The sequence below is a fragment of the Apteryx mantelli genome, chromosome 4, assembly GCF_036417845.1.
Source record: "Apteryx mantelli isolate bAptMan1 chromosome 4, bAptMan1.hap1, whole genome shotgun sequence".
Lineage (NCBI taxonomy): Eukaryota > Metazoa > Chordata > Aves > Apterygiformes > Apterygidae > Apteryx > Apteryx mantelli.
In genome coordinates, this window is record NC_089981.1 from 52,420,910 (window position 1) to 52,437,250 (window position 16,341).

Consider the following 16,341-nt stretch of genomic DNA (forward strand, 5'->3'; position numbering starts at 1 on the left):
GAGGTCATCAATCCAGTTGTTAAACTGAAGTGTTTGGACAACTGTGAGGAGACCTCATAAAAACCTTTGAAGTTTGAGCCCTGCCTGGGAGGTGCATTGAAATCAACAACATTTCAGTGGTTGATAAGTTAATTCACGAGTTAATTCAGCCGAGATGCCATAAACATGTCTGGGGAGATCTGCATCACATCAGAGAGAGACAGAGAATCTTGCAGTATTAGCTAGTACGAGGAGGCAATCAAATGAAGCAGGAGAGAATTTCCATTCCCAAAGACAACAATACTTCAGCTTTTATCAGCATTCATTTAATAGATATTAAAATGGCATTTGAAATAATCCACAGTGAACAATTTTAAAAAACTATACCATTTTATTATGGCTACTACTGGTTCAGTAAACATTTTGAACAATACAAACTTAGTTGGAAAAAAAGGCTAAAGTGCCTCTAACGAAATTTAAACCCAATGTCTGCAAAAAGTTTGCTGAGTTTGCCTTACTCTAAATTTGCTTTTAAAATCAAGAGTCCACACAGACAGAAATGTCAAGACTACAACAGTTTTTAATTTATCTCTGCCTAATAAAATATACTTTTATTTTTCAATAAGCTATATAATATTTTCCCTGGCACATCTGTAGGGTTTGGATAAAGTCACAAGGAACTAATTCTTCTTCAGCTACCCAGAGGATTAAACTCTTCAATATCCACAAACTCATTACTTTAGCTTTCGCTCAGAGGAGTTGGCCAAAAGTTCTGACATCTGACCACAAAATTTCAGTTATGATTTAATTTCCAACCTAAACCCTAATAGTGGTTTGGGAAAAATGGTCTGAGACAGTATAAGGCAAATCAAATCCCCCGGCACTCAAAAAGCAAGCAGATCTGCTGTAGAAGATACCATCAGAACTCTTAACCCTGCGGTTCATGTATTCGAATTCCAAGTTTCCAACCACCCTCACTGCTGGGTAAAGTAACAGGAAGAGAATGATTTAGCCACATCAGTCAGAAAGTAAATGCTCCAAACAACATAGTTTTGAAGAGAACTTCTCTCAGACTTGGAATACCTGCCTAATAACAAAAATACCAAAAGACAATCTGTTGATCAGCTGTGCTCCAGTAAGTTATAAAGAAGCAATTTAGAATGATTTTAAGCTCCAGAATCACTTGAATCCAAAAAGAACAGGAACCGAGAGTGTTTGCAAGCTACAATGCAGCATCAAAGCAACAGCAACAGACACTTGATAGCTTTCTACTAAAATTTCATCAACAATCACACTGAAGAACACTTGCAGTGCTGCCAACCTTTGAGACTACTTCAGATCTCACGACTCTTGCGAAAATGCTCTTAATCATATCACTCCAGAATAAGGCTTTAAACAGGAAAATCATCTTCCGCCTAGTTAATTGTTCTCTGCCCTTATACTTGTTGAGAAACTGCAAATACATGGCCTAATCTCTTTCCCGATTTAACACCTAAAAGGCAAATAAAAAGCAACACACTTTTTCTTAGCCACTATGTCTAAGTTAGTCTTCTAATTTCTGGAGTCTAGCTAGTTATCTTTAAAATATTTCTGATTGACAATACTGACGCATAATGCGATTTGAACTGGTATGACAGTGCAACCAAGCTACTTGTGGAAGGACCTAGCACTTGCAGTTCTAGCCTGATCCACTAGATGTCTTGTACAGACTTCAATATTTCAATCTTAGTGTACCGTGCATTTAAGATATCTGCATTAGAATGTCTCTTCATTTTTAATCAAAAGTTGTTAAAATAAAAAATTTAACACATAAAAGATTTTTCAGAGAAAGATTTAAAGTCCAAAGGCTATCCTGACAGAGTGCTTTCCATTTGAAACCAAGTAAAAGTCAGCCTAACTTCAAATATATTTTTATTTCCCTCAATTACTTTTAAATACATTGATATATATGGAACATGACCATTCTTAAAATAGACTTTAGCAGTAGTCTCCCACATACTCCGATATCTAAAAAGATCAATGTTTTAAAGAAATACTAAAAATAAAAAATTTAAAAATTCAAGTATTGTGGTAATTAACAAAGATAAGAAGGATTGCAAAATACATAGCACTGGCAAATTAAACATTTTACTTATTTTCTGATAAGCATTATTTTATACCATCTGAGGAAAAATATGTCTGACATCCATGTTTTGAAATCAACTGTTTGCAGACCTTCCTCTCAAATAAAAAACAATAACTTTAAAGTCAATGTTTAGCTGAACTCCAGTAAAACTCCCAGCATGCCAGCTATTGCTTTTGTCAGATCTCACACTAGAGCAAGGCCATGAGCACAATAATCAGCAAACTTAAAGTCTGTCCTTGTCCCAGAGCCATTCCACCTGGTTTTCAGGCAGGAACATGTCAGGGAGTCTCTGCACTGATAGCTTACTGATAGCTATCCTTAGGATTCAGTCAAAAGACAAACATTCATGACAAGATCATTGTCAGCAGCCTTGTACATTAACTGCATGGTTCTTCTGACCCAACAGGACCACATCCACTTGTTTTTGTTCATTAGAAAAAATTATTTCAGGAACCTTAAATGCAAACTTTTACACTGGCCATCTTTTACTCAAAAATGCCAAACTGCAGGAAGGGGTCCAGAAACAGAATGAGTTATCAGGGCTGATTGATAATCCAATAACATATAAAGATGACATTCTTGGTTTGGGCACTACCCATGAGCCAGTGACAGAGGCTCAAGGACAGGCACATCATAGGAAAAGGCACATCTCTGTCTTTCTCCGACATATGCAGCAGTGCCTCTAAACACCAACTAAAGAAGTACAAGTCAGTACTTTAGGCAGAATAAGCATGTGAACAGCAGCTCTCCATTGAGGAAAAGTCAGAGGATCAGATGGAAATGCCCTGAAAGCCATATCCAAGCCACAAGCAAGCATCATTTATTTTCACGTAATCACAAAATGATGAGGTTGAAAGGGATTTCTGAAGATCTTCTAGTCCAACCCCTCTGCTTAAGCAGGGTCACATTGAGCGGGCTGTCCAGGACCATGTCCAGATAGCTTTTGAATATCTCCAAGGATGGAGACTCCACAACCTCTCTGGGCAACCTGTTCCAGTGCTCTGTCACCCTCATAGTAAAATATTTTATCTTATGTTCAGACAGAACTTCCTTCCTGCATTTCAGTTTGTGCCCATTACCTCTTGTCCCATCAGCGGGCACCACTGAAAAGAGTCTGGCTCCATCTTCTTTACACCCTCCTATCAGATATACATATTGACAAGATCCCCTGAGCCTTCTCTTCTCCAGGCTAAACAGTCCCATCTCTTTCAGCCTTTCTTCAGATGACAGATGCTCCTGTCTCTTAGTCATCTTAGTGGCCATTTGCTGGACTTGCTCCAGTAACTCCACTATCTCTCTTTACTGCAGAGCCCAGAACTGGACACAGCACTTTTCAAACACTTTGCTATTTTGTCAGGTGCCTGCAGGAATCACAGAATCACGGTACAGTTAAGGTTGGAAGGGATCTTTAGATATCACCTAGTCCAACTCTCCCTGTCAGGCAGGATTACCTAGAGCATGCTGCCCAGGACCATGTCCAGACAACTTCTGAAGAGCTCCAAGGACAGAGACTCCACAATCTCTGCGCAACCTGCTCCAGCACTCCATCACCCTCACAGTAAAAAGTTTTTCCGTAGAAAGACCAAGTGTAAAAAGTTCATTCCAGCAGGCTTTTACTAACAACATATCATAAGTAAAAGCCTGCTGGAATGAACTTTTTACACTTGGTCTTGCACAACGTCCACAAGTGATGAATGTGGCAACTATATTAACTGCATTTGTTAATCACCTTCATGGCAGTTTACAGCAAGGTAAGGTGCATATTGTCTGTATTCCCAGATCTGCAAAGTAACTTCATAGTTTTTAAGTTTTGAACTGGGCAGAAGTTATTAGTTATCTTTCAACTGTTAATGTAAATTTAATCTTTGTAGAGCTTAGTGAGTAGCACTGAGACAAAATAGTAATAGAATATACAGTCCACAAGATGGAAGTTCTTAACAATTTTCTGCAAGTCAGCTATGCTAATACTTCCTTTCCCCCAAATTAAAAAAACATGTTTATCAGTCTCTCTAACATGAGTTGGTATTTACTGCTTTTTTAAATCGTGTGTCTATGTAGTAGCTAACAGAATTCTGCTCTTAGTGCACTTCAGCTCAAAATAGGAATATTTCAACACCGCATCATCTTTAAGAACATAAATGTACTGTGAATATGAGTCCTTTGTGCCAAGTGTGCAGAGTAGAGACTGACCTAACTCTTCCTTGCTGTTAAAAGCTGTGAGAACAAAGCAACCTAATGCTGCCTTCTTCATGTACTTTCTTTACATAGCTGGGCTTGTTCACTTCTGTATACTAGTTTTAGACTACAGTTAGCTAAGTTCAAGTTTAGCTGCTCGTTGCTATCTGTATTTCATAGATATTGCATCTTTCTTTCTTAGCGTGTGGCGGTCTTGGTTTTTACGATGACTTTGAGGTTTGCCTGTCTTTGAAATTTGCCTCTACTGCTTGCAGATGACAGGAATGCCCTATGCTATCTTTGTTTGGCAGCACTGCAGATCTGAACTCCTTCTCTAAAAAGGCTTTAAAGCCAAGGGGAATACTTCCAAAATCTTTTATTAGAATTTGATACCAGGTTCAAAGCTTGTTCTGACTTACCTGCCCCAATCCTGTCTCTGCTGCAACATCCCAGTGAGCAGTTCTAGATTTGTGCTCTTACCATATTTACGAGGACATTCTGTTTGTAGTTCAGGTTTATATGCAAGTTTAAAACAGAGAAGACTTGTCTTTTAAGGGCCAGTTCTTAAAAATTGATAATGTCTTTTACAATTATGAAGGCTTCCTGAGTCTGGTTCCTTGGGCCATGTTCTGCATTCACAGAAGAAAACTGGAATGAGTAGGTACTTTTCACATTAGATGCCAATGTTAGATGCCTTAATTCACAGAGATCATCAGAATTACCCCAACAAGCAGCAACAACACATGGCACAAATTTTTGTCCCCAACTACTGAAGGCAGCCTGGCTACACATTCAACATTGTCTATCCATAGGTATCCATTTCTGCTGTCTACTTCTGAGATCAAAAGAACTTATTGCCAGTTAGATTGTGTCTGTGTTTTAGTCTAATCACAAGTGACTGAACCTTTGGTTTCCCACACAGTATTTTCAAGAAGATTTTTAGGTCATTTAGCAGTCTGCAAGAAAAAAAGGTCATGCTTTGTACCCCTGGAGGGGCCAAACTCTGGAATTTTGTTTGGAGGCGTTCTTGATTTCTTAAAATATCTCTCACCAAAATCACCTGTTTAATTGCTGTTACATCACTGTGGCCAGTCAGAGCAATACAAGTCTTCCTGGCAGATCTACACTAAATATACTTCCTTCCTTACTAATCATACATCCTGCAGATGCAGATCTTTTGCATGCTTTTCTTTCAAATGAGAGATGCCAGTTGGCCTGCTCTTTAATTTACTGTATAGTGAGTCTCATGAGGAAAGACTGAGAGCTGGGCCTGTTTAGCCTGGAGAAGAGAAGGTTGAGAGGGGATCTTATCAACGTGTAAAAGTATCTGAAGGGAGGGTGTCAAGGGGATGGGACCAGACTCTTTTCAGTGGTGCCCAGCGACAGGACGCGAGGCAACGGGCACAAACTGAAACGCAGACACTTCCATCTGAACATGAGGAAAAACTTCTTCACTGTGAGGGTGACAGAGCACTGGAACAGGTTGCCCAGAGAGGTGGTGGAGTCTCCTTCTCTCGAGATATTCAAAAGCCGCCTGGACGCGATCCTGTGCAACATGCTCTAGGCGACCCTGCTTGAGCAGGGGGGTTGGACTAGATGATCTCCAGAGGACCCTTCCAACCTCAGCGATTCTGTGATTCAGACAGAACTTCCTGTGTTTCAGTTTGTGCCTGTTGCCTCTTATCCTATCACTGGGCACCACTGAAGAGTTGGCCCCATCCTCTCTACACTCTCCCTTCAGATATTTATACTCATTGATAAAATCTCCCCTTCCTCTTCTCTTCTCCAGGCTAAGGGCCATCATGAACAATGATCCAAATAAAAAAAGATTCAAACAACACCTAGATTGGTCACGGTTGGGCTGAGAAAAACATTTTTAGGAAGCAATAACTCATCTCCTGCTGAAGACACTATTCTTCAACAGCAGAATGGTTACAATCTCAGGACCCTATATATCCCACTGCTATTTATAGCTAACTAAAGAACAGCTCTTTGTTCTTCAGCTGAACAGAATTTAGCAAGTCCCTTCCCCCAAAATTCAACCTAAGACAGAGTACTAGTCATCTTAAAGTTAAGTCATTCCAATCTGATTTCCTTATAGTAAATTAGGAACAAAGCTAGGCCTTAATATGAAGAAATGTGAACTCTGACAGAACTATGTAAATTCACAGATGCATTCTTAATCATTTTTACGAAGACCTGATTGTTGTATATTCCTGTACACAATACACAAATATTCATAATCTTTAAAAAGTAATAACCCCTCATTACATAAGAGTTTAGCATCACAGGAACTATTATAGTTTAAACTCAGAGTCATTTAAATTCTAATCTGTTTTAAGTCACTATCATATTTCATAGATAATTTCTTTAAGATCGAAACCAACATATTTTGACCATAGGGAGGGGAAAAAAGTATTTTCTTCATAATAAGGTTTTTGTAACTTCTCACTTGTTCTCCTCTACTGTGGAAAGTTGACAAAAAACACTTAGTGATGGCTGTCAAAGCGTTCAAGGAAAAATGGTTTCAATTTGTCTAAATTCAGAACATACGAGACATAATATGTATTTTTCCACTCATTTCAAGTGCATAGCTGAATTCAGAAGAACTTTACTATAAAAGCGTACATATGGCTACAGTGCATAAAAACAATGTCTGCCTAGCTCAGGATTCTGTATGTAATGTGGGCTTACAACAAATGGCTAGGGAATAAAATAAGAAAAGGGCATGCATATTGACACTCCCTCCAATATATGCTTCTCCACCTCCAGCAATTTGTGGCTCAGCAACTTCCTGAGCCAGAGGTTGCATCTTCATATTTTTGTAATGCTCAGTGCCTCCTCTGAACATACAGCTAAATCCTTTTTCCAGATTTTAGAAACTGCGCAAGTTACTATCAATTTCTACAAGGTCAGAGTTGTCAAGTACTAGAAGATAAAGTGGTCTCTTGTTTTTAAAGGAAAATTCCAGGCAAAAAAGTAGCATTGCCTCCAAAAGCCAGAGAGCAACAGACTTAGTTCTATTTGCAATTTTTTAGTCTTATAAGGTATGTGCATGTAAATTATAACATAAGCTTTAATTACATTACCATTTTTTAAAAGAATACCTTACAGAATTATTGTATAAATTAGTTATATATATAAACTGAAAATTGTGTACAATCATTTTCGTACCTATATGTGTCATGCTTTTGTCCTCATTGCTCATTTTACCTGTATGAAAACTAATGACTTGGAAGAGTCAGAGTGACTCAGTGTCAGAACATGGACAGACTCCTGATTCAGCACCTTCTACTCTGACCACTAAACCACAGTGCATATCTCATTTTACACTTCCACCTTTCTCACTGTAAAATTCAGGTAACAGCATGTTCTTGAGTGAAACAAGAATGTGGCATTTACTATTTCAGTTTCTGGGAGAATCTTCATTTTTCTGAAGGAAAATGAGGTCAAATTTCTTAAATCCTTAATTTTCTCACTTATATGACACACTGCAGAAACATACAAAAATGAAGCTTCCACTAATTAAAAAAAAAAAAAAAAAAAAAATACACTTCTCATCCAACACTGTTGTCTATTTTAAAAAAACTGGGCACACTGGAATCCAACCTGGCTGTGACTTGTGAGTTCTAGGCATGACGTGCAACTGCCGTAAAATACACTGAACAAGTTACCTCTGTGAGGGATCCACAGGGCACTCCACCATGCAAGACTTTATCCAAACCATGCAAGCTGGTGGATAAGAAGGCTGAGGAGGGGTTGACAGCCCTCCTCACTTTCATTTCATAAGCCTGCAACAGGTGGGGGAAAAAAATCAAGTCAGAAAAAGCTTTTTTTTGTTATTTATTTTTAAACACCTTGAAATAGCAAACTTCTCGCATTTACTTTCATCGACCTAGAATGACTTAGCACTTGCCAATAAGCATACAGTTCCAATCTTCAGCTACATTCCCTTTTTTCCCCATCACCCTTCCTCACATTTACATCCCATTTACAGCTCACAGTGAATTTAAGATTTTGTTGTATCCATAGCAAGGTTTTATACTCCTATCTTTGAAATTCTTTCACATCACAATATTAAATGAAAACAAGCATTTTGCAATGATGTTTCAAAGGTTTTCTCTGTTTCCATTCAACACAGCTTGCTTTTAACCCACAGAACTACAACTTTTAAATAAGGAAACACTATATATGTAGTCAGTATGCAGAACATTCACAGTGAAACCTAAAACCAAGAAGTACCTGGCCAATATTCATTAGTAACTCAAAACTATCTGGGTTCAAGAAAAGGTTTGTTAAAGATTCCTAAGTCTTTGGACAAGATCTGGGCAGATCCTGTAGCCATTCATAATTTTTTATTTTTGTGAGGAAGGCTAGTTAAGGAAACAGGTACAGAACCAATAGAAGAGTTGTATTCCTAGTTCCCCTGCAGACTAGAACTGCAAGATCAGCATTCTAGTTCACAGGAATCATTTTCATTTGGGGAATCAATCTAAACCAAAGAAGAAATAATAAAATGGAAACACTGATCTGGAAACACCGAAACATGATCTTTTCAAAAGCAACTATCTTCCTTGGACCTTGCAAACACCTGCTAAAACCAACACACTTCTTAATTTAACCACTGAACGTTAGAAGTTTGATTTTAAAAGGAGCAACCTAAGATCTAAAGGTTGTTGCTCCCATTACAGCTAAAGAGTTCCCAGAGGCTTCAGACTCCTGGCCCAACAACATAGAGCCTCAAAGCCCTGGTATAGCCTACTGCCATAGCCTCATATGACTGACTGCTCCTGGAAGCTCAATTTCCCTGTCCCTGAGAAATACACGTATCAGATTTATTCCAAACTATGGAGTCCCCAGTCTTAAGATAGCTCACTGTGAATATGGTGTACTGTGGAAGTACTTCTAATGGACTTGTCAAAAAAAAATAATCTGCTAAATCGTAGATATTTTAGTCTATAAATTGTGGGGCCAACAACTGAATTTTTTTGATGAAGTTTATCAGAAAAACTTCCAGCCAGTTCTACCAGAAGGCTAAGATAGCTAGCAGAACTATCATAAAGGAAGCACATTCCTTTTTTATGCCACAGTTTTCCTCCATGTTATGAGAGGTACTTTGTTAGAATAATATTCAAAAATCATTCAGATCTTCTCTCTTCTTCAGTTCTATTGAGGAGAAATATATAAAAAATAGCTTTCAGGGCACAAAACAGGCCAAAACAAAACCAGTGAATTTTACTTTGCTCAGAGGTGATCTGCATTTAGGCTCAGATTCACCTGAAGAGTGAATATACCTAGTGATGAAGAAGGATTTGCAACATATTTTTCAATTTAACAGTTTTTGTTTAACCTATGACAGAACTTAATCCCTGTAGACTGTACCATGGAAACAGACAATCATTCAGTCCGGCTTTCCTGCATAACACATACTCTAAAATTTTACCCTGTGTTTTCAGTATTTAATCCACAAAATTATGGTTGAACCAGAGGATTTTTCAGAAAAAAATAATCAATCTTTAAATCAGGAATCCAAGTGAATGAATATTTACCACATCCTTAGGCAATCTTTTCCCATGGTAAACATGCTAGTTGCTAAAGATTTTCCTACAATTTCCCATTTCAGGGATTTTTTTTTTTTTTTAATTCAAGTTCCAGCTATTGGGTCTTGTTAGCTTTTTGTTCAGATAGACCCTAGAGAGCTCTAATACCAAATTTCCTTTTCTACTCAGTGTATTGACACAGGTCAAAACCTTCTATCTCCTCTGTTTTAACAGGACATTATTTTTGACACCTGAATTCAGAAAAGAAAACAAAATCCAGCCATTTGCATTGCAGCCAACACCTGTTTCCTTCCTCCCCAATTAGACTAGATGCATCCTAAATCACATTATATGCTCATTTACATAGATGGAAAAATTCCTCCAAACAAAATACAGTATTTTCAGGATCACTTCACTTCTTGTCACCAATTCTATGTCTAAAAGCCAATTTATATTGAAATTCTTGTTCTTTGCTTGTAGCAATCAATGTTTCTTTTAGTTGCAAGGTTCAGAATAGAAGCAATTCTTACATACACTGAAATGCAAGATAGAATGCCATACTTCCCTATGGTGCTCCAAACCAGTTCTGCAAGCCTGAACAATCTCTTCAGGCTATAATGCCTCATAAAAGTCACTGCATCAAAATATTGTGCAATCAAACTGAGATATGACAAACATATACCATTTTCCCCAAGGTAAAGAGAAAAGTCACATTATTTAGCTTTCTCTCAGACACAGAATTAAAAACAGAATCAACACAAGCTTACTTACTGTCTGCATTTTGGGAGCACAAGCTAGACTGACTTTACAAAGAAGCTTCTGCACATTTCTGTAGCTCTGCCCCGTCACTTTCATTAGGTCCAAGAGAGAAAGACATAAAAAGTCCTGAAAGATAAGAAAACAGATCAGAGAACTCAACCTACAGATCAAGGCTGGGGACTAACACGATGCAATTTACACACAACTAGCATATGTTCCGTATACCAGATTTGCAACTGTGCCACGTTATTCAGTGCTATGCTATACCTCTCCTACCTTCCTCTGATACAAGTAAGGTTATATTAAAAGAAATTTTATTCATATTTTAAAAGATATGGAGTCAAGGGATCAAATATTTAAGAACTGCCTGATATAACTGCAGTGAGATAACACCGCTTTGCCCCCAAAAGTCTCTAGCTACCTGAAAAACATTCAGATTACATTGTGTCTTCTAGACAGCAAACTCGGGGCTAGATCCTGTATTTAGCATGCATACTACTGAACTACACAGGGCCTCTTGGGTCTCTTTAGGCAAGAGTTCATGAGAAAGACTTCAGGATTTATTCCTGATCAACCCACAACAGAAAGAATAACAACACCCTACATTCAGAACTCTGATCTGAGCCCAGAAAATAAGAAAGCACCAATGCCACTTCTAATGACCATGCTCTTCATACACTAGATATGTAATACAGATATGTTTTTGTGGGATGCTTATAAATGGATGTCTTACTCCATAAAGGTAGCAGCTGCAGGCCTCTGCTAAAATAAGGCACTTTAAGATGCGGTAGAAGGAAAGGTAGTACACACACATTTAAATGTTTTAGTCAGGCATCTATTGCTTTAAAACCCTATTTTTAGAAGGCAGCAGGACAGACAGAGCCTGAAGTGCCCCCTACTTTCTATAAAGTAAAGCTCCATGTACATTATATTTAAAAACAAAGTAAACAGTACATGAAATAAAACACAAAACCACCATTTCACCTGACAGGTAGTGATCTGATAGCGACTCAGCCTTTCACACAGCTCCTGAGACAACCGTGCTCTTCTCAGTTTCTTAGGAGCCATACTCCCCTATCTATGGAGCAAACCAAAAAAAAAAAGTTTGAAAGATGCTTGAAATATAACTATACAATTACACTCATCCCTTGCTAAAGAACAGGAAAGAAAGTACATATAGGAAGTCTGTCATATTAAATTGTATTACAGCTCAGAAAACAGTTATGCTAAATTATATCACCTCATACTTGACCATGTATGAGATTACACTGATAAGAATAGAAGAAGTCAGCAATATTTATAGGATGGAGGTTTCCACCCTGGGAAACAAGAAAGATGGAAATTACTTAGTGATGAGCTGAACAGGAACTCCTCATGCTATTATGGCACTGGAAAGAAAGCAACTTATCTTTGAATGCCTAAATAAGGAAAGCAGAGTATTCATAGTAAACATTTAGCCCTAAAACATCTATTGCTAAAACACAATGCTCAGTTCTGGTGGCCATCTATTCAGGACAGATGTTAAAAGAACTGGAAGGACTCAAAGGAGGCACCAGAAAGAAAGGGCTGGAAACACACCTTAGCATGCAAAACTCAAGATGGTCTAACCAGTCAATCCTACTTAATAATCTTCTGTGTAACTATTTATAAGTATTTACATATAGATTTTATAAAGTGCAGTAAAAGAATAAAAAACATGCTCATAATATAGAGCTTTTTAATTTAGCCAATAGCATAAAAGAATCTAGAGGCCAAAGCTAAGCACATGAAAACCAGTACTATGATATAATGAGAACTAGGGTGTAAACATTATTTTATTCTAAAAACGTACAAAAAAAACACATTGGAACAAGGTAGCAAGCACTGTGGTAAATTCAAAGTCACTGAAGTATATTTTATTTATTGTTTTGAGATTCCCACTTAAAGAATATCCAATTAATTCAGAGAAGCCCTAAACTATTTTAGGTAGCAGATAGTTATCTGATATATTATCAGAGTGATTCCTTCTCTCCTTAAAAATAATGTAAACCCCAGCTATTTGTATTTGTCCGGTTTTTCCTGTCATTCCATTCCAGTGACCAAAACCATAGCAGATATTATTCAGTTCTGTATTTGCCTACTAAAAAGTAAACATAACAGAACAACCTGAAGTACACATATTTTCTTAGACTACACATATGTTAAAACACATATGTATAGTTTCGCTCATACTATTAGGGATTATTCCTAGTACTTATTTAGTCAGAACTTCAAGCCAAATAAAAAGGGAGAAATTTAAAGAGCGAGGAATCAATAAACCTTTTGGAGACCCAAAAACTGCTCCCTCTACAATACCCTCTTCAGACAAAAGAGGAAAGCCAAGTTCTTGAAGAGTTCAGTGTCCTTCAAAACATCAGCAACATTAATAAGCATTTATTGCATGATAGCCACACACCCTGGCTCTAGTGGTACCTGGCTTTGCACACACACCATGCAGCACCCCAGCAGAACAAGAAGTTCTTGAAACTGATTTTGTCACTGAAGGCACTGAAACGGATGACCACGGAGCATCCCTGGCGCCCAGGCTGTTTCTAAGCACAAGAACATCCAAGGACAGGCGGGTGAACAAGGAGACACATGAAGGAAAAAGATCGGTATGGACTCACACAAACCAACACCAATACTGCAGGGCGGCTTGAAATTATCACTTTATCTGGAGTGGGAAAGGCCGTGTATTGCCTCCGACACGTGAACACTAACGGCACTGCGGGGCAGGTGCGACAGCGGCGTTTCTCCCCCCGCAGATTCTGACTTTACTCAGACACCAGCCGGGCTCACCCGCTCCCGTCACTGCTACCAGCGGGGCTGCGCAGCGCCCTGCGGCCTCCTCCCGCCGCTGCGCCCACGCGAGGCACCTGCCCGGCGGCGGCCACCGCGCCGCCCCGCCCCAGCCCGCCGCGCGGAACCGGCAGCGGAACGGAACCGCGCCGCCCCGCCCCAGCCCGCCGCGCGGAACCGGCAGCGGAACCGGCAGCGGAACCGCCCCGCCCCGGCCGCGCGCGCCGCTGACCTGGGAACTTTTCAAAGCCTCCCACTGCCGCAGGGCGCGGGGGGCGGGGCCGCCGCTCAACGCCTAGGCCCGCCATTGGCTCCCCTCCCACCAATCGCTTGCAGCGCCAAAGCCCGGTGGCGCCCGAGGCATGCCGGGAGTGGTGGTTCCTGGCGGAGGCGGGCGCGCCGCCCGCGGCCTGCGATGGCGGCGGCGATGGCGATGGCGGCGGCGGCGGCGGCGCGGGGCGCGGCGCGGTGTCGGCCTGCGGCGGGGCCGCAGCGCCGCGCAGCGCAGCGCCGCGCCGCGAGCGGGCGTCCACGCCGCAGGGCTAGCACGTGCTCTCTCACCGAGCGGGAGAGGAGCCCGAGGCAGAGCAGCCTGTACGTGAGCAGCCACGTTCCTGGCGTAGCAGCAAGGACAGGCGCTTTACGTGGATCTGTTCCTGAGGGAACGGCCAGGTCGAGCAGGAACTTGGTGGGAATCCAGGATCACCCAAATAAGTTCAAAAACAGCGTCAAGCCAAGGCAGGGTGCATCATTATAAAACTTTGTAGCTGTGGTGTGAAGAGCTGAGAACTTTCACACCAAGCAGCGCTACCTGCCGGCTGCTCCGAGTATCCCGTTCTCCGAAAACAGGCATCAGCCGAGCTACGGTCACGTAGCTTCCCTACCGCTGCATTCCCCAGGAAATGCACTGGAGGTGGCAGATCTCCAGCTAGGCCCCTATTAAAATAAGTGCTGGGAAGAGGGTTCAAGTCCCTGACAAAATATCAGGCATTGAGGGCAGCAGCACCTTCTGCTCAGGGCACTTAAGGTGGAACAAGCCCTGTGCAAATCCACGTCAGCAACACCCTTCTATTTACAGTGCTGAGTTCCCTTGGAAGTTCAATTGCCAAACTAGTCCTTGTTTTCTTCCTTTTAAAAATTTGTCTGCTAATTGTTTGATTGCTTCTATGCTTTACCCTAGAAATGTTTACAGTCCATAGGTGAGTACACATGACCTCTGCATATAATAAAACTTGAAAGTCTCCAGCATGAATAGTGCTATTCATTTATTAACTTGTCAGTAAAGAACATTCAGATACTGATTCTCATCTTCAAATATTGGGCTCACGGATTTCTGGTCTGCTGCCAGTTCTGTCAGTAACTCCTTCCAACTTTGATAAAGCTATAATTCAGTAACATCAGTGTAACAGAGAGAATTAGACATCAAACATGAGGTTTATATGACTTCATTGATGTTTGTAGTGTGAATTTTCTGACCTACTCTAGCTTCTGCTAGAAAGCGCTGAAGAAATTAATATTTTATGTCATCTGCATAATCTTTACAGTCCTAGAAATTAACCTAGCAGAAGAAAAAAATGGGCCAACATTATCTGGGATATTTAATGAAGGTCTTCATAGAGTGAACTGCATGGCTCATTTTTTGTCTATATTCAAAAATATAGACAATATGTCTTTGAACTAGTGCTTCATTCATACACTGAAAGAAGCTTAGCATCCCAAAGAAGTGCAGAGAATTTAAGGAGTGAGACCTGGAGGAAGCAGCTGAGACAAAATCAACTCAGAGCTTTAGAAAATAGCTGAGGGAACAAGGAGAGAGGAGATAAAATGGATAAAGAGCTCCTCCTAGTGTAGCTTGCCTTTAAAAGTTGACTTGAGTAATGTAAGTCACGACTGAGAAAAGCTGGCTAAGGGAAGGTAAAGGGTGTCTGTCATTGGGGATAGTTTCAATGGAAACAGGAGGGCATAGCTATACCAGAACTATATTATGGACTAATCCTATTTCCTGCTTGGTACAGGAGTAGTGGGAATCCTACCTTCCCACCAGAGGTGCAGGAACATGTAACATTGCCTTGATGATTTTTTTTTTTTCTCCTGCAAATGCAGCAGAGCTTCCCCTACACCTCTGGGCCAACCGGCTTCCTTTCCACTTTCAACAAACATAGAATACCTGTAATTAGACAAGAGAACTGTTTTGGGACATTGAGTGAGTCAAGCAAAACTTACCAGCCAGATGATTTAGAACATTTGTAAACAAAATCAATATCCTGTTGTCTCTCCAGCAAGTTTATTGTATCTCTTTTCTCAGTGGAGTTATGAGTGTTCCCCTCTTTACTTCTCAGATATTCAGATACACCTTTAAATCTTCTAGCAAATAATCATGCATCATGTTCTCCATGTAACTTGAGAGAGAGTTGATATTATATATCCAGAGGATGATCAGAGAAGTGTCTATATACACCTATTTACCATCAAAGCTTTCAATCTGGATTCAGTGTCTATACGGCAGGCTGCTTTGCAGCTTCTGTATGTTTGACTAGGATACTGGACTCTAGGGAATCAGGATACTCTGCCAACAGTTATGCCTGTGCTCTGTGACCTTGGGCAAGTCCCTTAATTATAGGGTATCTGTTTTCCTTCTCATTTTTGGTTTTACCCATTTAGACTGTAAACATAGCAAAGAGTGCCTGCTGAATAGAATTAGGTCAGGCATGACACGGCAGGGCTCTGTTCTAGTCTAAGGGATTCATAAAGCTAAGAGATGGTTACTTTCTAAGACCACATTAATTCACATTAATTTAAGAAGCTCCTTTAAACGGAAACACTGGAGCAAGCCTGTTGCAGAAAGACAAAGCACAACAGCAGCAACAAAGGCAATCTCGCAAAGGAGAGTGCTCTACCATCAAACACACCAATTACAATCAAGAATACAATGGTAATTAGCTTGCT

General features: G+C 40.2%; 1 protein-coding gene across 21 annotated transcripts in view; it reads right to left on the reverse strand.

Moving 5' to 3' along the window:
- Window positions 1-13,652, reverse strand: part of RAD51B (RAD51 paralog B) — a 453,279-nt gene extending 439,627 nt beyond the window's left edge. For 16 of the 21 annotated variants that reach the window (XM_067296568.1, XM_067296569.1, XM_067296572.1 and 13 more), the window contains exons 1-4: window positions 13,030-13,208; window positions 11,563-11,656; window positions 10,591-10,704; window positions 7,954-8,070 (exon numbers count right to left, since the gene is read on the reverse strand). In XM_067296568.1, coding sequence (XP_067152669.1) covers window positions 7,954-8,070; window positions 10,591-10,704; window positions 11,563-11,646 — 315 coding nt within the window. In that variant the 5' untranslated portion in view covers window positions 11,647-11,656; window positions 13,030-13,208. The other 5 variants (XM_067296562.1, XM_067296566.1, XM_067296565.1 and 2 more) reach the window with 5 other exon arrangements.
- Between the last annotated feature and the right edge of the window lie 2,689 nt (window positions 13,653-16,341).